At 42.7% G+C, this 25,784-nt stretch overlaps 1 protein-coding gene across 1 annotated transcript in view; it reads right to left on the bottom strand.

Moving 5' to 3' along the window:
• Window positions 1-10,913: 10,913 nt before the first annotated feature.
• LOC109409635 (platelet-derived growth factor receptor beta) overlaps window positions 10,914-25,784 on the bottom strand; it is a gene marked incomplete in the record, with an annotated part of 434,203 nt that continues 419,332 nt past the window's right edge. The window contains 2 exon segments of the mRNA XM_062850911.1: window positions 10,914-11,398; window positions 23,548-23,653. Of these exon segments, the coding sequence (XP_062706895.1) occupies window positions 11,121-11,398; window positions 23,548-23,653 (384 nt within the window).

A 25,784-nucleotide genomic window follows, 5' to 3' on the forward strand; every position in this document is an offset into this window, starting at 1 on the left:
GGGGGACGGGCTTCCCCTGCCCCCCTCTGGCTACGCCCATGCTTCCACCTGCACTGCGCAGCAGATGGTACGCAACACGAACTTTGTTCGATCGTAGAGTTTTGCGGAGTCCAAAGTAAGCTCGATTTCCTGCCGCAATGCGTTTCTGAATATCTCTGCTGGTGTCGTTGTCAGCGGTCTCCAGTGAGCCCAAGAACACGAATTCCTCAACCGCCTGGATTTCATCACCGGCGATAGTACTTTTCCGCCATCGTCTCAAATTTGCGAGCTCAACATTGTCGTCGAAACCAAGCAGCTGAACGGACTTCGTGAAAATCGTACCACTCGTGTTTATCCCCGCTCTCCTTATTACACCCTCCAAAGCAATGTTAAACAGCAAGCACGAAATACCATCACCTTGACGTAATTCTCTGCGAGGTTCGAAACGACTCGAGACTGTCCATGATACTCGAACTACGCACATCACTCGATCCATGCCATGATCAATCGTGACAATACTCGTGCATAGTCTACAATAAGTGATCTAAGATAAAAACCGAAGATGCGGAGATGTTTCGCGAATCGATCTAAATCACTTTGTCGAAGTCTACAATGCTCTAGAATACATCTTCAGAACCACTGAAAGATACTCAGAACGAAAATAATCCGGATCAGATCTAGATTGAAACCGAAGACGTAAAAAAGTAGTACCAACTTATCCAAAGCACTTTGTCAAAGGCTCCGACCCTTCAGAGTGTTTATCCAGAGCAATAGAGAGCTTTTTTGAAAGATAAAACTGATCTAGATCAGTTACAGTAGATCTAGACCAAAACTGTAACGTAAGAATGTAGTACCAACCAATCCCGAGCACTTTATCAAAGACTGCATCCCTCTATGATGCATATTGAGAGTTCTAGAGAGTCAATAAAACTGATCTAGATCAACTACAGCAGATCTAGATCAAAACCGATGACGTAAAAGTGTAATACCAAACAATCCAGAAAACTTTACCGGAGACTTCAACCATGTAGGATGCATAACGAGAATTCTAGAGAGTCATTTAGAAAATAAAAACTTATCTAGATCAATTACAGCAGATCTAGATCCAAACCAAAGATATAAACGTGTAGTACTAACCAACTCAAAGAACTTTGCCAAAGATTGCAACGCTCTTGGAAGTGTATTGAAAGTTCTAGAGAGTCAAATTGAAAAACTAAACTTATCTAGATCATCTACAGCAGATCTAGATCAAAACAGAAGACGGAAAAGTATAGTACTGACCAATTAAGAGATCTTTGCCGAAGACTTCAACCATCTAGGATGCATATCGAGAATTTCAGTGAGTTATATAGAAAAAAAAACTTGTCTAGATCAATTACAGTAGATCTAGATCAAAACCGAAGACGTAAAAGTGTAGTACTTACCAATCCAGAGAACATTGCCGAAGACTTCAACCATCTAGGATGTATTTCGAGAGTCCTAGAGAGTCATATTGAAAAATAAAACTTATCTAGATCACTTACAGCAGATCTAGATCAAAACCGAAGACATTAAAATATAGTACCAGTCAATATATAACACTTTGCTGAAGACTCCAACTCTCTAGGATGCTTATCAAGGGCACTGGAGTATTTTCCGGTCGAGAGCCGCGTTTATTTGTGGCTAGGGATGTTCAAGATAGCTATGCAAATCTCATACTACCTCTACATTATGCCTTTTCAAAAAATATGCCGATTTCTAGTCATTTTTCGTGGTCACCGCTAAAATTTAGCATGCAAATCGAAAATTATGAGGTTTTTTAAAAACGTTCCTCACTCACGCTATTCTGGAGAAAAACTGAGCATCCCTAAAAACATGAATTTTGTATGAAATAAAAGTAGACATGTTGGGTCGAAGATCCCTGAAAGAAAATTGAGAATCGGTTCACAGGCGGCTGAGAACGAGCTGCTCAAAGTAAAAGTTCCCACTTTTTTCTGATCACGGTATTTGGAGTGTTAATAACGTCCACCGTCGATCGACCTTTCCGGAAGCCAAACTGGTTATCCGAGAGCCCATAGTCATCTGGTTCCTCGGTATAGACCGTCAGCCTCGACAGAATGATTCGTTCCAACAGTTTTCCGGAGGCTGTCCAGAAGGCAGATAGGTCTGTATGCCGACGAGTCGCCGGGTGGCTTCCCGTGATTGGGCAACAGATCCAATCTTTGCCTTTTCCGCCTCTCCGGAAATTTGCCTCTGTCCAGGCACATCTGCATAGCCATTCTGCATGCCTCGATGGTTACTGTCGGGATACCATCCGGACCCAGAGCCTTGTTCAATTTGAGTGACTTCGCTATTACGATGAGCTCATCGTTCGTCACTGGGGCTACCTCCCCTTGGTCAGTTCGGCAGCCAATGGTCTTATATCGTGCAACGGGGACGTGTTTCCGCGATCCTCTGCAGCATCTCGGGTGAACGTTTCAAGGGTGCTGACGCTCCCTTCGTTTTGACCATGACTACTCTGTAGGCATCTCTCCAGGGTGTCGTATTGGCTGCTTGGCAGAGATTTTCGAAGCACGCTTGTTTTAGTGTCACTGGACACTGAACACCACCAGTATACTGGTTTCCGTCCATTTCTGGGTTGCGAGCGCCTAGGCAAAGCGGCGTCGCACGCACGGCTTAGAGTTTCGACTAGATCTTCACTTGGACAGATCGTCGGTATTATCCTCCATAAGCAGTCTCTCGACAAATGCCGCCCTGTCGAAGCGTGAGATCAGCCATCCTAGATAACTGATGATGACCTTCGGCTGTGTCCTCTTTCCTCCATGTTCCTCCTAATATCGTATCGCCAGATGGTCACTGCCCATCGTCGACCCTCCAATCTGAGCTAGGGTTTAGACCCGGGCTCCCAGAAGGTCACGTCAATGACCGTTCCTGCTGCAGGTCATTTTTACACCTACGTTCGCGACATCCACGTTCAGTCTCGCCATGGCTTCGAGTAGTGCCCAGCCTCTCGCGTTAGTCGATCGGCTACCCTACTCGATCGCCCAGGCGTTGAAGTCTCCGCCGCACGCTATGTCTGAACTAGCAGATTATAAAAAAATGAATGTACATACATCGGGTTTCTTTCCACAGAATATCAGAATTCGTGCTATATTATCATATGCAGAAACTTGTAAAATATTTCATCGGGGAAATTTTGACTTTTTCATCTTTTTAGCTGTTTTTCATACAAATTTGCATGAAATTCACATTTTCGGTCAATTTCTCTCCCATAGAGAATGTATGGAAAAATTTTCACCGATAGAATATTTTGAAACCTTCTCCAAATGAAAATATAGCTTGAATACTGATGCTTGGTGGAGAGAAACCCGATGTACATTCATTTTTTATAATCTTCTGGTTCAGACATAGCGTGGCGCCGATGACCACAGGACTTAACCCTGCGCGCTTGTTGGCGCATTCAGCATGAGCATGAGCATAGATGACCGTACTATTCGTAGTTGCTACTCCGTGATTGACCAGAACAATCGAAGTTGCACAAGGAACCAACAGACGGAGCTTGGGAGTAGCTTACCGTCCTCAATGTGCATCTTCGAGAATTCCAAACTTTATTAGGTCAATAACGGCGCCGGCCACGTCCTTACGGTCATCGAGGAAGGAAAGGAATGTTATTATGACGTGCGTTGCTTACTAAAGACCGAGATCACCTCTGCGTCTCCACGTCTGTCATGGGAAGGACTTTTTGTTAGTGGGGAGGGGAAAGGGCGCATGATATGAGTTCACTTTGGTAAGTGGAGTGATTCATGCAACCCTATTAATATCAAACCACTTATTTTCATTTGGACTAAAACAAAACACATGCCGTTATCGAAGATGACGAACCATTCAGATAGTTTTTGAAGTGCGAAAATTAACGAAAGAGAAAATAAAGTGATTTGAACCAACGTGGCTTTGGAACTTGGGCCGACACTTGACGTGACGAACATTTCAATGTCTGTTGACTAAAATCGCAAAAAATGTTGTTTGTTGCATCTATCGTATCATAAATCGCCCCGTACGAAGATGAGCAGTCAAATAGACGACGACGACGACGACGACGACGACGACGTGCACGCGGACGATCCGAATGAAAACGCGGCCTGTACACTTTGCCACCAAAAACTCATTAAATCGCCCCGTACGAGGATGAGCAGTCAAATAGACGACGACGACGACCGAATGAAAACGCGGCCTGTACACTTTTCAAAGCCAGCGCGCGATGCTTTGCTGCTGCCGAACTAGAACTACCGCACACTACTGACTGCTTGGCGTCCCGTCGTCGGAGCTCACAGAGAAAAGAGAAAAAATCGTAAAAATCTAGCAAAGCCAGCGCGCGATGCTTTGCTGCTGCCAAACTACCGCACACTACTGACTGCTTGGCGTCCCGTCGCCGAAGCCCGCAGAGAAAAGAGAAAAAATCGCAAAAATCTAGCAAAGCCAGCGCGCGATGCTTTGCTGCTGCCGAACTAGAACTACCGCACACTACTGACTGCTTGGCGTCCCGTCGTCGGAGCTCACAGAGAAAAGAGAAAAAATCGCAAAAATCTAGCAAAGCCAGCGCGCGATGCTTTGCTGCTGCCAAACTACCGCACACTACTGACTGCTTGGCGTCCCGTCGCCGAAGCCCGCAGAGAAAAGAGAAAAAATCGCAAAAATCTAGCAAAGCCAGCGCGCGATGCTTTGCTGCTGCCGAACTAGAACTACCGCACACTACTGACTGCTTGGCGTCCCGTCGTCGGAGCCCGCAGAGAAAAGAGAAAAAATCGCAAAAATCTAGCAAACCCAGCGCGCGATGCTTTGCTGCTGCCGAACTACCGCACACTACTGACTGCTTGGCGTCCCGTCGTCGGAGCTCACAGAGAAAAGAGAAAAAATCGCAAAAATCTAGCAAAGCCAGCGCGCGATGCTTTGCTGCTGCCGAACTACCGCACACTACTGACTGCTTGGCGTCCCGTCGTCGGAGCTCACAGAGAAAAGAGAAAAAATCGCAAAAATCTAGCAAAGCCAGCGCGCGATGCTTTGCTGCTGCCGAACTAGAACTACCGCACACTACTGACTGCTTGGCGTCCCGTCGTCGGAGCTCACAGAGAAAAGAGAAAAAATCGCAAAAATCTAGCAAAGCCAGCGCGCGATGCTTTGCTGCTGCCGAACTACCGCACACTACTGACTGCTTGGCGTCCCGTCGTCGGAGCCCGCAGAGAAAAGAGAAAAAATCGCAAAAATCTAGCAAAACCAGCGCGCGATGCTTTGCTGCTGCCGAACTAGAACTACCGCACACTACTGACTGCTTGGCGTCCCGTCGTCGGAGCCCGCAGAGAAAAGAGAAAAAATCGCAAAAATCTAGCAAAGCCAGCGCGCGATGCTTTGCTGCTGCCGAACTAGAACTACCGCACACTACTGACTGCTTGGCGTCCCGTCGTCGGAGCTCACAGAGAAAAGAGAAAAAATCGCAAAAATCTAGCAAAGCCAGCGCGCGATGCTTTGCTGCTGCCGAACTACCGCACACTACTGACTGCTTGGCGTCCCGTCGTCGGAGCTCACAGAGAAAAGAGAAAAAATCGCAAAAATCTAGCAAAGCCAGCGCGCGATGCTTTGCTGCTGCCGAACTACCGCACACTACTGACTGCTTGGCGTCCCGTCGTCGGAGCTCACAGAGAAAAGAGAAAAAATCGCAAAAATCTAGCAAAGCCAGCGCGCGATGCTTTGCTGCTGCCGAACTAGAACTACCGCACACTACTGACTGCTTGGCGTCCCGTCGTCGGAGCTCACAGAGAAAAGAGAAAAAATCGCAAAAATCTAGCAAAGCCAGCGCGCGATGCTTTGCTGCTGCCGAACTACCGCACACTACTGACTGCTTGGCGTCCCGTCGTCGGAGCCCGCAGAGAAAAGAGAAAAAATCGCAAAAATCTAGCAAAGCCAGCGCGCGATGCTTTGCTGCTGCCGAACTAGAACTACCGCACACTCAGGGTTGCCACATATGCAGAATAATCTGTATTTTACAGATTTTTACGGATTTTTTCAATACAGAATCTGTATATACAGAATTACAGATTTTTTGACAATTTGGAAATTATACAGATTTTACAGATATGTATACAGATTTTCTAGAAAATAATACAGATTTATACAGATTTTTGAGAAAAATTAAAAATATAAGTTTTAGTTATTGCTCAAAACAATACCTTCAGCTTGGCAATCCCAATTGGTGTTATAATTACTTGGATTTATTATGGTTATCTGTTGATTTTTTGCCTCTATCTAAAAAATGGCTAATACAGATTTAAAATACAGATTTTTTGCTGCCAAATACAGATATACAGATTTTTTATGAAAAATATACAGATTTAAATGTGGCAACCCTGCGCACACTACTGACTGCTTGGCGTCCCGTCGTCGGAGCTCACAGAGAAAAGAGAAAAAATCGCAAAAATCTAGCAAAGCCAGCGCGCGATGCTTTGCTGCTGCCGAACTACCGCACACTACTGACTGCTTGGCGTCCCGTCGTCGGAGCTCACAGAGAAAAGAGAAAAAATCGCAAAAATCTAGCAAAGCCAGCGCGCGATGCTTTGCTGCTGCCGAACTACCGCACACTACTGACTGCTTGGCGTCCCGTCGTCGGAGCCCGCAGAGAAAAGAGAAAAAATCGCAAAAATCTAGCAAAGCCAGCGCGCGATGCTTTGCTGCTGCCGAACTACCGCACACTACTGACTGCTTGGCGTCCCGTCGTCGGAGCTCACAGAGAAAAGAGAAAAAATCGCAAAAATCTAGCAAAGCCAGCGCGCGATGCTTTGCTGCTGCCGAACTAGAACTACCGCACACTACTGACTGCTTGGCGTCCCGTCGTCGGAGCTCACAGAGAAAAGAGAAAAAATCGCAAAAATCTAGCAAAGCCAGCGCGCGATGCTTTGCTGCTGCCGAACTACCGCACACTACTGACTGCTTGGCGTCCCGTCGTCGGAGCCCGCAGAGAAAAGAGAAAAAATCGCAAAAATCTAGCAAAACCAGCGCGCGATGCTTTGCTGCTGCCGAACTAGAACTACCGCACACTACTCACACTAACCCTGCGCGCTTGTTGGCGCATTCAGCATTGCTAAAAACTGGTCTATCGATCATCTGGGGGGAGCATAACAACTGCAGTAGTACACTCCGTTGATCTTCGCTATTGCGAAGCCCTCGTGCGACGTTGAAATTATTTCCTGGACCGGAAAACAACCGGTTGTACAGATCGCCGCTAGCTTGGCCTTATCCGTTACCCAGTTCTCGTAATCGTGAGGATACGGTACTTGACTACGAGACAGACTGCCACAGCAACTGTTGTGCGACTTTCATGTTAAGCTGTGTGACCTGCATTATCGTCGGTTGGTTCGACCTCCTCGCGTGTCTGGACATTTAGGTCCTTCACCGTGCAAATCAGACATTTTGGTGCCGAGTTGCACTCCCTGGCGATGTGGTCTTCCACTCCGCACTTTCTCCAGAGTTTGCTCCTAATGGGGGGTCTTTACGCGCCCACGTCTTATGTCTTTGCTCGAAACACTTGAAACACGCCTCATGCGGCACGTACATGCTGAGCACACTGACCAGCCTACTTTGTACCTGCCGACTGCAGTCGCCTTGTTCACGTCCCCTGATCGTGACGATCTGCGTTCTCGCCGGGCCCTTTCGCAGGCGGATCGATGCACTTGGTACACTGCTGTTTAAGTGCGGCTGAGAGCTTCTCTGCGTCAATGATCTCATCTAGGTTTTTACACTGGAACGTCGCCTTCGCCGTTAGCGCTCTCATCTGCACATTTTTGCCCAGTAAATCCTGAGCTAGTGCCTTTTAGGAAGTGCCTTTCTTGGCCGCCTCCTTCTACAGCACTAGCATTACCTCCAGTCCTGGTGCGCCGGATGCTTTTGACATCCGCGCCCATCGGTGAGAGAAGGGGGACTTTTCTTTTTATGATTCAACAGTCTAGAAGTTCGTAGCCGTAGCAGGTTCTAAGATAGGATCTATGCATGAATAAGTCGGTGGATTCCGGTAAAGAAGGGCCCTATGCCGATGTCCGGCCATTTGGCCAAACGCCATCTGGCCGAATGGTCGTTTGGCCGAAAGCCGTTTGGCCGAATGATGTTCAAAAGAGTCAGAGGAAGTTTTTGACATTCCAACTACCAATATGATCATCAGAAATATTTCCTTCTTTTAATCATTGGCTATTCTTTCTAGTTTTGACATTCAGGGATGAGTTGGCGTTGCATCTGTCAATATTTTATCAAAGATTTTTCCTTCTTCGAATCATAGGCTGTTCTTTCGAGTTATACTGATGCGAGGAATAGTGACATGGTCACTTAAGTTCATCATTTATTTTCGGCCAAACGGCATTCAGCCAAACGGCATTTGGCCAAATGGCATTCGGCCAAATAACCCGGAACCCCCTATGCCTAAGGAAGTTCTCGATAATTAGGTTTACTTAGGGCTTCGCTTGCTTAGGTTACAGTTCGGAAAGTGAGGATGAAGATCGGTATTCACGATATGTGTGATATTACATGAGTGAACAATCCTGGAGAGTCTTGAAACATGTTCTATGGGTCCTATGGGGCCGTCCATATACCACGTGGACAGAAAATTCATGGTTTTTGACCCCCTCCCCCCTCCCCGTGGATAAGCGTGGATTTTTCATTGACCCCTACCCCCCTCCCCCATTGTCCACGTGGACATCAGAAAAGTTTTTTTACATTTCTAAAAAAAAAATAGAAAAAGTTTTTTTACATTTCTAAAAAAAAAATAGAAAAAGTGATTTTGAAAAGTTTTTTTTAATTTTTTTTTCGTAAATCATGTCTTAAATATAATTGAAAACTAAGTAAATAGAACACAAACAAGTAGCACAAAATAGGTACCTACAAGTTTTTAACATTGTTTTTAATTCAGCTTAATGTTTGTGAGAGTGTGGGTTCGATTCTTGCTCCAGTTGGTGAAAAAATTTCGTCAAACGGAAATTTTTCATTGGGTGTTTTTCGTGTAATGTCTATCGCCTAATGTTAGTGATTGTTCAATGTTTAGTCTGTACAGCCTCTGGTTGAAGACGGTGTTTTTTAGAATATTTATTCAATCTATGATTGTCTGATTGTTTTGTTGAGATAAGGTAATTTTAAATCTTAGATTTTTGTTGAGATAAGATTATATTTCTTAGATTCTTACAAAAACCAAAATTTACAGCAACTAAATTGTATTAGTGAGGTTAAGACTTCAATATCTATTAGAAACATCTTAAGTTTTAAAGGAACCTACACAAAAAGTTTTTGAGATAAGCCTGCAAATCCCTACATGTATTTTGAAACTTTGAAGTAGTTTAAAAATTTGATATGAAACTTCGAAAAATCCATGCAGACCTTCAATGAAAATTTTCTGACTAAAACACCAACATTTGCATGGTCTACACTTCATTTTAAATCTCCAGTATATTCCTCGATGAAGAAAACTAAGTAATAAGAAATTCTGATAATTTAAAACAAATTAGTCTGTGAATCAGTACCATATTTTTTTCCCTTGAAGAAGAAACTTACAACTAAAAGACAATGTATAATAAAATAAAATGTATGAAAGAACTGTTGAAGAGAATCTCATCAATAATGCGACATAATTTGTTTCGTTTGTTGATTCTTGTTTCCTAATTTATATGTAAATGTTGTCCACGTGGACATTTGATGAACCCCCACCCCCCTCTCCGTGGACAAGCGTGGACTTTTCGCTAACCCCCTCCCCCCTCCAAGCTGTCCACGTGGTATATGGACGGCCCCTATAAGTACTTGGAGAAGTAATCGAGTGAAGCATGCCAAAGGGTATCTAAAAGGTATAGAAACTTTTTTGGAAGCACTTGAATTTCGAAGAACAATAAAACAATTCATTGAAAAATACGTTGCACCATTTATTGCCAATGCTGTGGTTTACACTTTTCTCCTATATTAAGAGCACCGGGTTTCGCCCTTCGAGCGGGGACTAAAAATGATCTACAGTATATTTAAGTTTTGTCGGAAGGAAGAAGATAGACACGAGGTGTCGCAGCAGAACGCGCCGTGGAATGACTAGTGGTTGGTTTTGACACTGACTGGCCGATTCTGAACCAGCCTTATTGAATAAAATCTATTCTAGCATTCTTAACTCTATAGTAAACATTTCATCAAAATTTGAACATTCAATAAACATTACATCCAGTATGTAACAGCTCCATAAGTTAGAAGCACAACCGTCGCATTTGTTACATGCATCTGTGTTTAAAAATACCATCGAAAAGGAAACGGCACGGTGTGTTTGGGTGAAGAACTCTAGGCACAGAGAACGGACGCAGAAGTTGGGCTAGTTAGGTACAGTTTTTCTTGTTTCCGAAATGGTATTCTCAGCGCAACTTCATAGTTTGTATAATTTTGTATGATCACATTTTGCCAGACAGCAATATCTCATTGAGTTTATAGGGTGTCAAAAAATCAACGTACGAAAAGTTATGGTATTCATCCCTGAATTAAAGATAGGATTTTAAAAATGATAATGTTTTGATTATTTTCAAACAAATTGACCGAAAAATAATAAGCTTAAAATAAGAAGATCTGTTGCGCTGATTTTGTTCACGAAGAGATTTGTGCGCTCGAAATCGTGGGTAGGTGCCAAAGTTGGCCATTGTGGCGGCCATTTTGGGATTCTAACAAGTCTGTCCTTAATGCATTCTTATTATTTATAAAATGGAGTGTCCTTGTCCTTGTTCGATTTTAATTGGTGTTTCTCGGAAAATGGAGTGTTTTATCATTTTGTCAAAAGAGATTTGAATACCTTGTCAAGGAGTAATAAATAATAAACCGTTTTTTTTTGTAATGAAAATTGTGCATATTACGATAATTCTGTCTATTCTCTGTACATTGGAAATTTACTGAATTTCGTACAATGAATACACAACGTTCGATATACTACTTCAACCCTAAACTCAAATGATGATCTGACATTCTATTTCATCCTGGCAAAATGTTCCAAAATGCTGATTCTCTGAGTTCCCGGAAAAACACGCCGTGCAAAGACAATAGGAAATTCACTTTAACCGTTCAACAAGACTTTAACGGACAAAAACTTCGCGGAACCCTATCTCGCTTCCATCTGTCGTCTATTTGTTGTTGGCTAGAGTTTGTTTGATTTGGTCCGACGTCGGGGGAAACACGTAGGTGGGTTCGATTTCATTGAAGTCGATGTAAATTCGTCGATGTGGATCCAGTGATTTGAATATTTCGTCAAACGAGGGCCGATCGTCCGGTTCGGCCTTCCAACAGTGCAGCATCAGGTCGTACAGTTCGGTGCTGCAGTTTTCCGGCCGGTCCAGCCGGCTGCCATTGTGCAGGAAGCCGAGCAGCTCGTGGTTGCTCACCGTGGGGTAGGGGTAACCTCCTGGAATAATAGGGGAGAAGAGTGAGCTTAGTATCCGTTTCTGACAGGCTACAGAAAGGTTTGCAAATACGAAATGAATCAATGATATGTTATGACAATTCGGTGAAACCAAGCGTGAATAAAAACTGAGAATAAAAAGTTTGATTTAATCCACCTATCGAACCTTTCTTTCCCTTTGAAGCCAAATTTTTTCCATGAGTTTTTTGTCACGCATTTCTGTGGTTTAGGGTAGAATATGATGCAGTATATTTTTTCCTGAATATCCTAGGTCTTCCAAACTGTTCTTGAGTTTAGATCCTAAAGTCTACGGGTGTAACGGTAACTTCTTTGATTCAATAAAGCTACGATTTGTATTCTATCATATCCATTAAGTCTTCTGAGAGTTCAAAAGACAGAATAAGATCAGTCATGTCCAGTAAGTCTCCTGAGAGTTTAAAAGACAGTATCAGATCAGTCGGAATATCCAAGATCATCCAAACTGTTCTTGAGATTAGATCCCAAAGACGGGTGTGACGGTAACTTCATTCATTATATAAAGCTCCAGTAAGTCTTCTGAAGCTTCAAAAGGCAGTATCAGATCAGTCGGGATATCCTAGTTCTTGAGTTTAGATTCTAAAGCCTGCGTGTGTAACAGTAACTTGTTTCATCATCCAATGCAACAATTTGTATTCTATCATGTTCAGTAAGTCTTCTGAAAGTTCAATAGACAGTATCAGATATGTGGATATCCTAGGTCATCCAAACCGTTTTTGAGATTACATCCTATAGTCTACGGGTGTAACGGTAACTTTTTTCATTAGACAAAGCTACAATGTGTAATCTATCATGCCCCGTTAATCTTCTGAATGTTCAATGGACATCATCCAAACTATTATGATATAAAAAAAATGTAGTATTTGCAGCAATTGAAGTTTCTGTTTTGGCTATATAGAGTTGTGTAGTATAATCCATTATAATTGGCTTCTTTAGCGGTGTTGAGATAATCCCATATTCTGAATCTGCATGTCAAACTGAGCGGAAATCCAAATTCTCATGAATTTTGGTGCCCGAGAACCTATTTTAAAATCAGTTTGAAGTTTGTATGGGAGCGATTTGTCGAATCACCAATCGTTGTATTTTGTACTGGGCGGAGCTGTCAAACAGTTGCCTAGCTGTCAAAAGGTGATTTCAAAAAATTTCTTTGAAATTGCTTTTCGGTACCAAAATAAAGTTTTAAAAATCTGGAAAAATCATAGTGACTCAGAAAAAGGTGCTCTTTCATATAAAATCAAAATGTCAGTATATTTTTCAAAATTTAAAAACCCAATTACTGGAGTTCCCATAATACAATCAGAATACAATCAGAGACTACGGCATAGCTTAATAATAACACAGCGTAACAAAAATTAACTGTTGGTCTGTCTCAAGAGCAAACTTATGTGTCTCTGACAGATTTTGGGCCGCTGAATCCGAATCCGGGCTCAGATTTGCTGCAGCACGTCACAATTTTGAGCTATACCTCTATTTATAGGGCAAAATATGCGACTCTGTTTTTTTTTTATTACGAGCCATTAAGCATGGAAATATTTTTTTGAAGCAATTAAAAGGTAAATTGGTCAATTAACATCTAAATTAACGACTCATGCAAAACATTTCGTTTTACCAGATCGAATTTGGGCTGCAAAACGGTGAGTCGAAAACGAAAGCGTCCAACATAGCTCTGATCCTCACAAGTTCCTACCTCATGCTTCCACGAGGTAGCTAAGAGTTGTGTGCTTAGTTGGTAGTGCAGCCTGGGCACTGTTGTCCTTCTGACTTCAGCTAGATTGAGGAGGTACGTCTCGAGCGTCTGTTCACCAAGGAGGTGCGGCTCAAACAGCGTCTGTTCTTGCATCCAGCGGCTGAGTATGAAATACTCCTCCATCGGAAGCTATACCTAAGGTGGCAGCCCCACCACGGTGGATAGGGGACCTTAGGCCAACAACCTACTGTTTCCGACACCCAAAATACCGTTACAGAAACTGAAAATGAAAGATTACGAACTGATTTAACGGCAACGACTTTTAGTGCGAAACAACGGACAAGAACTGAAACTTGGAATGTATAAACCCTAGCCCAGCAGGGTAAACTGGCACAACTAGCCAATGAGGCATGCTGTATGAAGCTTGAGATCCTAGGACTGAGCGAAGTCCGTTGGCCGAACTTTGGAGAACACAGATTGGCGTCGTCGGGTCAAATTCTGCTATACTCTGGTCTTCAAGGTGAACATGCTCCTCGCCACCGTGGAGTTGGTTTCCTGCTCAGCGCTCACGCCCACGCGGCGCTCATGAAGTGGGAACCTATTAATGAGAGGATAATTGTAGCCAGGTTCAGAACACGGGTTCGAAACCTTATCATGATCTAATGTTCAGAAGGCCGACTCCAGAGGCACGTTATCCTCCATGATCTAATGTTACGCGCCAACTGCCGCTGCCGAATTGCGAGACAAAGAGAACTTTTACAGCCAATTGAATGCCGCCGTGGTGATATCAAGATCTTCATGGGCGACTTCAACGCGAAGGTTGGTTTCGACAACTCGGACTATGAGCACGTCATGGGACGCCATGGTCTCGGAGAAATGAGCGAAAACGGAGAGCTGTTTGCAGAGTTTTGTGGCAACAAAGACATGGTAAATTGGGGATTCCCCAAGTAACTACGAAGCCGTATATAAGTGCACCAATTTTGTCATATATTGATAATTAAAATTGTGAATATAATGCTGCATTACTTTAAACACCTCATTAATGTAATATTAAAGTCGAAAAGGGCCCCACTAAAATCCAATTAGTGCCACATATTGCAGCACGCTGACAGCCATTGCTAAAGTAACATAAATGCATGTGCTGTACATTTGCATTTGCACATGCTTGATACGTGCAACTAGGAAAACCAAAACAAAAATCTATTTTTAGCACCGGTTTCGTTATCGACGGTACTGATGCCCACGTGAATGTTTTGACCATTATTTTTTTGTCGCCGGGTCGGGAGTCGAACCAGAAGTGTTGATGACCGCTAGATGAGTTCCATACGCGCTGGTGCCTTAGACCGTTTCTGCTGCAGTGATACACAGATAAAAATAATGAGATTTACACGTCATGTAAACTTCAGTTTAGTCATGTAAACTTAATTTTATGATGGTTTACATGATATACATATCATGTAAATTTGTGTTATATGTAATGTAAACACACAGAGTCATGCTGAATTACATGACATATAATGGAAGTTTATATGATATTTAATGAATTTTAAATGATTTGTCATGTAAACTTCTGTGATATCCCACGTTCCAATCATGTGCATCATATGTCACAGAATTTTACACTGTTTTTTCGATCTGTGTAACAACAGATATTTCATTAACTTAAAGGAAACTGTTCTTCTGTCTCAATCATTGCAGTAGAGGGCAAAACGACTATGTCATATGTAATAGAATACAGTCATTTATCAAAACCTGATAAATTACTGATAAATACATAATGCATTTCCGAAGATATTTAATCAATATAAGAAAATGAAAAGCACGATTAAAACACCCTTCGCTTCGCATACTGCTCATATGCTAATTGTGGTTTCCATCATTATTGGCATGTGATAGCAGCCTACAGAAAAGAGAAAAGGTCATCTTTAAAAAGGTTTTGCTGTCATCGATCGGTGGCTCAAACGGGGATTAAGTTGGCCGGGAGTCGAACCAGAAACGTTGAAGACCGCTTGAGTTGACCGTAAAGTTGTTCAATCTTCTTGATTTCATTTGTTTACCATTAGAATCAAGCTTTTATAATTGTATTGTTAGAGCAAACTTTGCTAGTTTGTGCATTGCATTTGTTCAGTTTTTGCAGTGTTGAATTATTGAAGTATCTTATATCACCATTTAATGAACCCTAATGTAAAGAAAAATGCAATGCATCATTACATTGATAATGCCAATCTAAAGGATTATTGCGTGACAAGTGTGGAATTACTGCATTTCGCATTGCAAAGGTTGATATTCAGTCTAATTCGTGCAATGATATAATGCTTGTGGTTACTTGGGTCGCTCTTTCCTCATCGATCAGTGCACAAAGTGACATGGGTTTCCCGAGATGGCGTCACGAAAAATCAAATCGACCACATCTGCATCAGCCGAAAATGGAGACGGAGCCTTCTTGATGTGCGGAACAAACGTAATCGGCGAGATCTGACTGCGTATTGCGAGGATCCATCGACTGGAGGAGAAAATCGGGCGCCGGTTCAGCACATGCCGACTGGAAGACGCTGCCGTGAAAAGGTCCTTCGTCGAGGAGCTAGAGAACCGTGCTGCGGATATTCCTGCAGGTGGAAGCGTAGAAGATCAAAGGAGCACCATCAAGAACGCCTTCATCGCCACCGGCGAAAATAATTTGGCTGAGCTACGCACCCGGAGAAAACAGTGGATCACAGATGATACCTAGAGGAAGATAGAGGAGCGAAGGAACGCCAAAGCTGCGATAGAGCGAGCGAAAACACGAGGAGCCAAAGCTGTGGCCCGTCAGCGCTATTCAGCTCTCGAGAAGGAAGTGAAGCGCTCATGTAGACGGGACAAAAGAGCGTGAGTGGACTCCCTAGCCGACAAAGGCGAGAAAGCCGCAAACACCGGCGACATCCGTCTCCTCTACGATTTTTCACGTCGCCTCAGTGGTACTAAGATGAATGCTACGATGACCGTGGAGGTTACGTCTGGACAGTTACTGACCGACCCGGTTGACTGGTTGAAACGCTGGTTCCAACACTTTGGAAACCTTTTTCAAGTGTCGGTCACGGCCATCAACACCTTAGCATGATCCGCCAAGGGTTCGACGCATTACCCGTGTCACACCGATGCTCCATCAGTGCAGGAGATAGAAACAGCCATCCGTAGCATGAAATCTAACAGGGCCCCAGGGGTCGATCGCATATCAGCTGAAATGCTGAGTATCCGCATAACTACTGCATCAATTATTCTGCAACAAATGGGAAACTGCTACATTTGCGGCCGACTGGATGCAAGGTATCTTAGTAAAGGTACCCAAAAAGGGTGACCTGACTGTATGCGATAATTGGCGGGGCATCATGTTCTGTGTATCGTTCTCAAAGTCCTCTGCAAAGTGGTCCTTAACCGAATATAGGAGAAGATTGACGCAACTCTCCGACGGCAGCAAGGAGGATTCCGTGCCGGACGATCCTGTGTGGATCATATTGTCACGCTCTGTATCCAGGGCCGGATTTACAAATGTGGGGGCCCAGGGCCACAGTGTTGAGGGGGCCCTCTTTTTAGAGGTTTTTTTTTTCATTGTAGAAAAACCCAGAAAATATGGAAAATTCTTCCAAAAATTAGGGTTGTTATTGAAGAAATAGCTTAATAAGCGTAACTAGAAAAAAGGCATCCACTATAAACTAAGCATAAAACATCCACTATAAATAAAGCATAACAGAGATCCAGATATGAAAATCTAGTCTAAAGACGATTGTAAAAGACATTTATCAAGTAAATAACGCTTTATCCGAGAGTGATAAAGTTGATCAAGTTGAAATTCATGAGAAAGTCCTTTAAGAAATTTAAATATAGATTTTATAGGAGACATTTTGGATAAATTCCAGATTTCTTTGGGGCCGTTATTGCAAAACCTCTAAATAGAATTTCTTGCGAAATCATTGATGAAATCTATAGAGTTACTGGCCGATTACAAGGTTTCTTTTATTGTGGAACATAAGCATAAATATTCCTAACGCGACTTCAAGAGGAGTTTCTGGTGAACGCGCAGAATAATTGTTAACAACTCCTTGTGAAACTTCAAGAGGCAAAAAAAAAACCATAGTGATATTTTCAGCGGAAATTCTACTAAAAGCTACTGAAGAAATTTCATCGGAAATCCATTATGAGTTTCTGGTGGAATTTCTGTTTCATTTTGAATAGAATTATAAGTAAAGTTTCATAATAATCTTTGGTAGACGATTAAACAAAATTGTTTGGAAAACTTTAAATATTTCAGGCAAGATTTCAGGATCTTTGGATTTGTTAAGAGTTCGCCTTAAATTACACATTCAAGCCAGGAAGAAAAAATTATCATGGATTCAATCGTATTCAATGAATTGCTTGTTCCTTTAAAGAAATATTTCAACAATTCTGGGGTTCAATTGAATTTATAAATGATTTGGTAAGCGAAATCAAACTCTACAATTCTAAAAAATTTCTTTATTCTGATAGAAACATTTGCAAATCTTCAGAGAACTATATTGGAAATTTTTAAAAATAGTACCAATAATTTTCGACAGAGATAAACACAAATTTTCAGCAGAAACTTTTCGACTCTCTATTCCATAGCGTTTAAGATTTTATCTAGAATTCAGGTGAAGATTCTCTCGTGTATGTATTTTCGTTAAAATTAATTGTGCTATTCACAAATGTGATCAATTCAAACCTTAAAAATCTTAACAGCTTTCTGGAAAAGTTTGAAATTTTATTAAAAGGCAGATATCTGCTTCTTTCTAATTTGAAGCACAATATTTCACACACATCTTGAGAGTAGAAGTACTTGTGATAAAAATAAAATCAAGATGTTTCTAGCACTACTTTTTTCGGTTCCCATTTGAAATAACATTTTGTGGGGGCCCGGGGCCATGGCAGACCTGAACCCCCCCCCCCCCCCCCTTAAATCCGGCCCTGTCTGTATCATTCTGGAGCAAATCAATGAATTCCAAGAGTCTCTCTACCTGGTGTTCATTGATTACGAAAAAGCTTTCGACCGTCTCAATCACGGATACATCGGCCTCGTTGAAGCACAGTACAGAGCATTTTCGTGCAGAGTACTGCACAGCGGTATTTTGTCCGATCCCACCCGGGTCGTTGCTGGAGTGAGGCAAGGATGTATACTATCACCGCTACTGTTCCTCATCGTTATCGACGAGATCCTGGAAGGTGCGATTGACCGTGAACCAAATCGTGGATTGCTTCGGCAGCCCATTACCATGGAGCACCTAAATGACTTCGAACTGGCTGATGACGTTGCTCTCATAGCTCAACGGTGCTCTGATATGCAGATCAAGCTCGATGATCTTGCCAATCGCTCCTCAGCGTCAGGTCTTACCATGAACGTCAACAAGATTTGGTCTTGGATGTAAACACGGTCAAGCCTTCCAGCGTTCCCTTACGGTGGCTGGGCAATCAGTGGAGAATGTTGAATATCTTGGTAGCCAAATGGCGGTCGATGACGGCACCAAGATCGACATAGGTGCACGTATTATGAAGGCGAGGGCTGCTGTATGTATGGAAAAACAAACAGATCATTCATTTAATTTTCATTTTCATTTTGCAGCATTTGGTGGGGCAATGAGAGCGCAAGTCAGTCCAAAGCCGATGATAAGGAGGGGTAATGGCTGAATAGTCTTTGCTGACCACATAAACGCCATGGGATAGGAAAAGGGTATTTTGGTGTGGGATTAGGGTGTTGATAGAGACTTGATAATATCAATGCTATTCAGATGTAAAATAATCTTATGGCTCAATAGTGAATCGCATACCTTCCAAAACCAAAAAACAATAACCCACAAAATGCCAAGCAAGTCACAGAAATCAAAAGCGCCATATTGTTTATTTTGTCAATTATAACAAACGGACATTGCTACCCTCTCAGACTCGCCAGTCACTCCGGAAAAAATGTCCCTTCAGTTCTGGAAAATATATTATTCCCAATTAAGCCTTTAATCGAATTGTCCACGTGGTCTTGTAGTACCCCTGCTAGGTAAGAACCAGTCATTGCCATACATATTGAATGCTAGACATGACCCCATGGATAACATTTTCATATGTAAAAACTTTGCTAATGTGACTCTCCTATTAGGCAATCCTCTCATCTCATGTTCGTCTTCAAAACCTTGTCTAGTATAGAAAATTGAAGTTAATAAACAATACATTACAAGGTTCCCATAGAATGAGATCATTCATTCGCACTACAACACCATAGAAGATAATATCACTTTGGCTGATTGCAGTACATACATACATACATTTATTTGTTCCACATCATTAAGACAAGACATAATCAACAATAGTACGCCACAATACTCGGTTTGTGGCTGCCGCTCTCCATCCTCGGTCACGCCCAATGCTCGCCAAGTCACGCTCCACCTGGTCCGCCCATCGTGCTCTCTGCGCTCCACGCCTTCTTGTGCCGACCGGATCCGTTGCAAACACCAGCTTTGCAGGGTTGTTGTCCGGCATTCTTGCAACATGCCCTGCCCACCGTATCCTTCCGGCTTTGGCCACCTTCTGGATGCTGGGTTCGCCGTAAAGTGCAGCGAGCTCGTGGTTCATCCTTCTCCGCCACACACCGTTCTCCTGCACACCGCCGAAGATCGTTCTTAGCACGCGTCGCTCGAAAACTCCGAGTGCTTGTAGGTCCTCCTCGAGCATGGTCCATGTCTCGTGCCCGTAGAGGATTACCGGTCTTATTAACGTTTTGTACATGGTGCATTTGGTGCGTGGGTGAATCTTTTTCGATCGCAGTTTCTTCTGGAGCCCGTAGTAGGCCCGACTTCCGCTGATGATGCGCCTCCGAATTTCACGGCTCACGTTATTGTCAGCCGTCAGTAAGGATCCGAGGTAGACGAATTCCTCCACCACCTCGAAAGTATCCCCGTCTATCGTAACATTACTACCCAGACGGATCCGGTCGTGTTCGGTTCCGCCTACCAGCATGTACTTTGTTTTTGAGGCATTCACCACCAGTCCGACCTTTGCTGCTTCGCGTTTCAGGCGGGTGTACAGTTCTGCCACCGTTCCAAATGTTCTAGCGATAATGTCCATGTCATCCGCAAAGCAAACAAATTGACCGGATTTTGTGAAAATCGTTCCCCGGCTGTTGAGCCCGGCTCGTCGCATCACACCTTCCAGCGCGATGTTGAAGAGTAGACATGAGAGTCCGTCACCTTGTCGCAGTCCCCGGCGAGATACGAATGAACTGGATAGTTCACCCGAAACCCTTACGCAGTTTTGCACACCGTCCATCGTTGCTTTAAGCAGTCTAGTCAGCTTCCCAGGAAAGCCGTTTTCGTCCATGATTCTCCATAGCTCTGCGCGGTCGATACTATCGTATGCCGCTTTGAAGTCGATGAACAGGTGGTGCGTTGGGACCTGGTATTCACGGCATTTCTGGAGGATTTGCCGTACGGTAAAGATCTGGTCCGTTGTCGACCGGCCGTCGATGAAGCCGGCTTGATAACTTCCCACGAACTCATTTGTTTTAGGTGACAGACGACGGAAGATGATCTGGGATAGCACTTTGTAGGCAGCATTCAAAATAGTGATCGCCCTGAAGTTCTCACATTCCAAATGGTCGCCTTTCTTGTGAATGGGGCAGATTACCCCTTCCTTCCACTCCTCCGGTAGCTGTTCGGTTTCCCAGATCCTGACTATCAGCCGATGCAGACAGGTGGCCAACTTTTCTGGGCCCATCTTGATGAGTTCAGCTGCGATTCCATCCTTACCAGCTGCTTTGTTGGTTTTGAGCTGGTGAATGGCATCCTTAACTTCCCTCAGCGTGGGAGTTGGTTCATTTCCGTCCTCCGCTGCACTGGCGTCGTCGTTCCTTCCGTTGCCGTGGGCTCCCGTGCCTACGTTCTCCACGCCGTTCAGGTGCTGATCGAAGTGCTGCTTCCACCTTTCGATCACCTCACGTCCGTCCGTCAAGAGGCCTCCGTCTTTATCCCTGCATATTTCGGCTCGCGGCACAAAGCCGTTGCGGGATGCATTGAGCTTCTGATAGAACTTCCGTGTTTCTTGGGAACGGCACAGCAGTTCCATTTCTTCACACTCCGCTTCTTCCAGGCGGCGCTTTTTCTCCCGAAAGAGGCGGGTCTGCTGTTTCCGCTTCTGTTTGTAACGTTCCACGTTCTGTCTAGTCCCCTGCTGCAGCATTACCGCCCTCGCTGCGTTCTTCTCCTCCAAAACCGTTCTGCACTCTTCGTCGAACCATTCGTTTCGTCGATTCCGTTCCACGTACCCGATGGTGCTCTCGGCTGCGTCGTTGATGGCTGCTTTCACTGTACTCCAGCAGTCCTCTAGAGGGGCCTCATCGAGCTCGCCCTCGTCTGGCAACGCGGCTTCGAGATTCTGCGCGTATGCTGAGGCGACATCCGGTTGCTTCAGTCGCTCTAGGTTGTACCGTGGCGGTCGCCGGTACCGTACATTGTTGATGACGGAGAGTTTTGGGCGCAGTTTGACCATCACCAGATAGTGGTCGGAGTCGATGTTGGCACCACGATAGGTCCTGACGTCGATAATATCGGAGAAGTGCCGTCCGTCAATCAGAACGTGGTCGATTTGAGATTCCGACTGCTGTGGTGATCTCCAGGTGTAACGATAAGGCTGATTGCAGTACAAATGCGAAAAATCTCCCTTTTCACCTATCCGCACCCCGGGGACGCGCCCTGCTGGATTTCGAAAGCCTCGGAGAATATTACAAACCATCAATGGCATTCCCACACACTAACCCACATTGCCCATTCAGGGGTCTGACAGGGCATATTACCCTCCCTCAGTTTGTAATATTCTCACCAACTTGGAATTATGTTTTCCCGACACATAAATGACTCCGACAAATGTTAGATATACTATGCAGCAGCATGATCAGTATAACTATATCAGATGATTTGAAGATCTGATTTTTAGAAAACTGTTTGCCATTGCTTATACATTCAGCTATTCCAACCATTACTGCAAAGCACATCGACCACATGTCCAAAATCAAAGTTTCATGGAAGAAATAATCCAAGCCCAGGGTGTATGGAAAAACAAACAGATTATTCGGCGCACCAAAACCAGAATTTTTAACTCGAACGTGAAATCTGTGTTGCTATACGCCAGTGAAACCTGGTGTCGGTGTGTATCAGTTGAGAACACGCAACGGCTGCAGGTCTTAAAAGACACGGACACGTTCAATGCTTCCAGTTAGCTATACGCGCTCTTTGAAGGAAGCACGACACTTGACAACGGACTAGCATGCAACGCCCAGTGGCACAGCCGAAAACTTTTCTTGACAACTGTGGCGGGAATCGGACCCACGGCTTGGTGACCCTGGCCATACGGTATATAATTCGTTCATGGTGGCTTCACAATTGGATCTCCAACGTGGAGCTCCATCGTCGATGCCATCAAAAGACGATAGCGACAGAAATTCGGGAGCGAACGTGAAGGTGGGTCGGCCACACTTTACGCAGGGGCGTAAACGACCCCTGCAAGCAAGCGTTAGAATGGAATCCAGCAGGACATCGCAGCAGAGGCAAACCCAGAGGCTCATGGCGGCGCAGCAAGTCGACAGAAATTTGACCAGGCCACAGGTCAAGGCGATGGCTGGCAATCGCCCAGGATGGAAATCTTTCAATTTGGCCCTCTGCAGTAGGTGCCCAGGACTGAAAGAAAGAGAGTAGGAATTATATGACATCTAACATAGATTCGTGATGAATATTACTCTCAGTGTATTTTATTCTAAAAGTCCTTCCAATATCCTCAAACATCTACGAAGACATCATGTAAATCCAACAAACCATTTTCGAATTACAATATTTTGAAGAAGAAAATAAGGTATTTTCATACGCCATTTCCAAAAGTTAAGTGATGAAGTGGTTAGGTGTGTGTTGATGCAAAAGTTAATGATTCACGAAATCCAGAACATGAACAAAATCTCATTCAAATTGAACAACATCGAGTCAAAAATTGCAATGGAAATGCTCTATGTTGAAGATTCAGTAATCAAAGCTTTTTCCGAAATAAAACAGCTTTAACGTGGCACCTTGTGCACATCATGGGAATATCGAATTATTAAGCTTGACATACAATATAAATATTCATGCCATAGCCGGCAAATAACGCTCTGCTTTTAATAAGTCCTGAATTTCTCATCGCTACAATACTGAAGAAGCAGCACAAATTTCAGTGAGAAGATATAGCCAGAAACAAAAAAAAACTCCGTCATACTCTCTTTCGAAGCGCATTCTCGAAACTAGATATGACAGCTGTTCGCTAGACTGAAAGAAAGCGTCCCATCTGCATTCTGCACTATACGTGATTAACCATTCAAATTGATGCCAAGCCAGAGCTAGGGGTTGGGAAGCTAAATGAAAATGAAACCCTCACTTACCCAGGGTACCGATTTCCCACAGCACAATGCCGAACGCCCACACATCGCTCTTGCTGGAGTATAAATTGTCACGCATGGCTTCGATGGATAGCCACCGCAGTGGAACCTGTTGGGAGAAGAAGGACGGAAAGGATATTAAAATTTAATTAACATCATCAGCGTAATTAAAGAGAGTATGGTCACTTTAACGTGTCGGATATCAATGGGAGATTTTCAAACATTTGGTCCAAATGTAATATAACAAGATGAACAAAACTTTAAATTGTACATACCTAATAATACTTTTCTATTTAAAACTCAAAATTGCTAATAAACATTATCGATGCAAAAAATAAAAAATAAAAAAAAACAGCATATTACCTGTATTTTTTTTTTTTTCATTGAAATACATAAACATCATTTTTTTAACAACTTTTTTACGTCCCTGAGATAGCGCAGGTTAGTCAGGGAACACAAAGGTTAGCTTTTAAAAATGAAATCGAACTTATCAGATAAATAGTTTTGTTTGTTATTATACAGTGAAGCTGTTTTTTTTTAACTTTTTTTCAAAGAAGCTTACTCACTAAGATCACATCACTTATAATTTAACTTGACAGAGAAGCCAACCATGGAGGGATAACTCAGCCATTCTGTCGGTCGTCTTCACAATCAGCTAAGATTCTGATGTTCCAACTCAGCATTTTTTTGCCATATTTTACTGAGTTCACAACAATGGATTTAGCTCGGACATTTGGTCATTAATATTTACCGTTCATCAGTACTCAGATTTACTGAAGAAAACTCAAAATACCGAGCTAATTTAGCGAATTCAAAACAAAATATATTCAACCTTCTTTATGTCATATATGTGATATCTCAGTGGAGATGCTTTCAGATTGGAGCAAACATCACAATGAATCAGTTGAAAATAAATGTCCTTGACCAAACCTGAACGGTTCATTGCTAAAAATAGAATTTTAAATACTGCCACCTTTCATTCTTTACAACACAATGCCAGTCAGTAGGCTAATTGGTCGATAACAATAGCATTTGAGCATTTCCCCATTTTCAGGAAAAAAAATCTACCATACACTGAAATGAATTTTGTTGTGGAAACTACCGATTCCATAGTAAAATTACTAACCGTACCTATTATTCTCAACCGACAACAAAATCTGTTAAGGTAACAGAAATATGCTTGAAATTACTATGCATTGTAGTAAATTCAACTAAAAGCGTAGTCGTCTCAACAACAAAACATTGTTAATTTTTCCTGGACACGCATTTTACAACACAGTATGTTTAAAAATACAATGCTCATTTGTTAAAGTAAGATTACTTTTGGTAATGTTAACTGCATTGCTAGTTAAGTTGACAGTGTTTTAGAGGAATTAACTGGAAATTGTTGTCGGTTGAGAATCATAGGTACGGTTAGTAATTTTACCATGGAATCGGTAGTTTCCACAACAAAATTTATTTCAGTGTACATCTATTTGCCAAACCATATACACTCCCGTTCAAAAGTTTGGGGTCACCCCCTCAAAAACATGTCATTTTTTTAGGCCCATATCTCCGCCAATTTACGTCCGATTTCAAAACCCTAGGTTTCATTCAAAAGATAATAAGTCAAAGAAACTTTGAACATTATTTAAAAAAAAAAATTTCAAAAAATTTTGTATGTAAACTTAATTCAAAGTTGCCAAATTTTCTAAAAAATGAATATAAACTTACGGCAGTGTCGCTGGAAGTTGGGTCGACCAAATTTTAAGATGAGAGCGGTAATATGACCCATTTTCTATTAGCTTTCAACTGCTTTTTACAGAACTTAGCTAAAAAATCTAGAAAAAAAGTTATTACGTAAATTAATCCTTGATGTCATCGACCAAAAGTTTGGGGTCACCCCTCAATATGATGTATCGGCCAAAAGTTTGGGGTCACTATCGTAAAACATGGAAAAGTGATTTGTTGATATCTTTGTCATCTTTCATTCAATTTTAATTCTTCTTGGCTTATATGAAACAAAATGAATAATATTTACTGCATAGACATTGAACCACACATATTTGTTGAAATTTACATACTGAAACTTAACGTAAAGTTGCCTCATTTATTGAAGCGTGGTAAAATGTGCTAATTTTACTTAACATTTTTATATACAAAAATCGTTAAATACGTTAAGTTGAAGACATCAAACGTAAATTTAGTAAATTATCTTTTAAATGGGCCAAAAATAATTAAAATTGAACTATAGATGACGA

This window comes from Aedes albopictus, chromosome 2 (assembly GCF_035046485.1).
Source record: "Aedes albopictus strain Foshan chromosome 2, AalbF5, whole genome shotgun sequence".
NCBI lineage: Eukaryota > Metazoa > Arthropoda > Insecta > Diptera > Culicidae > Aedes > Aedes albopictus.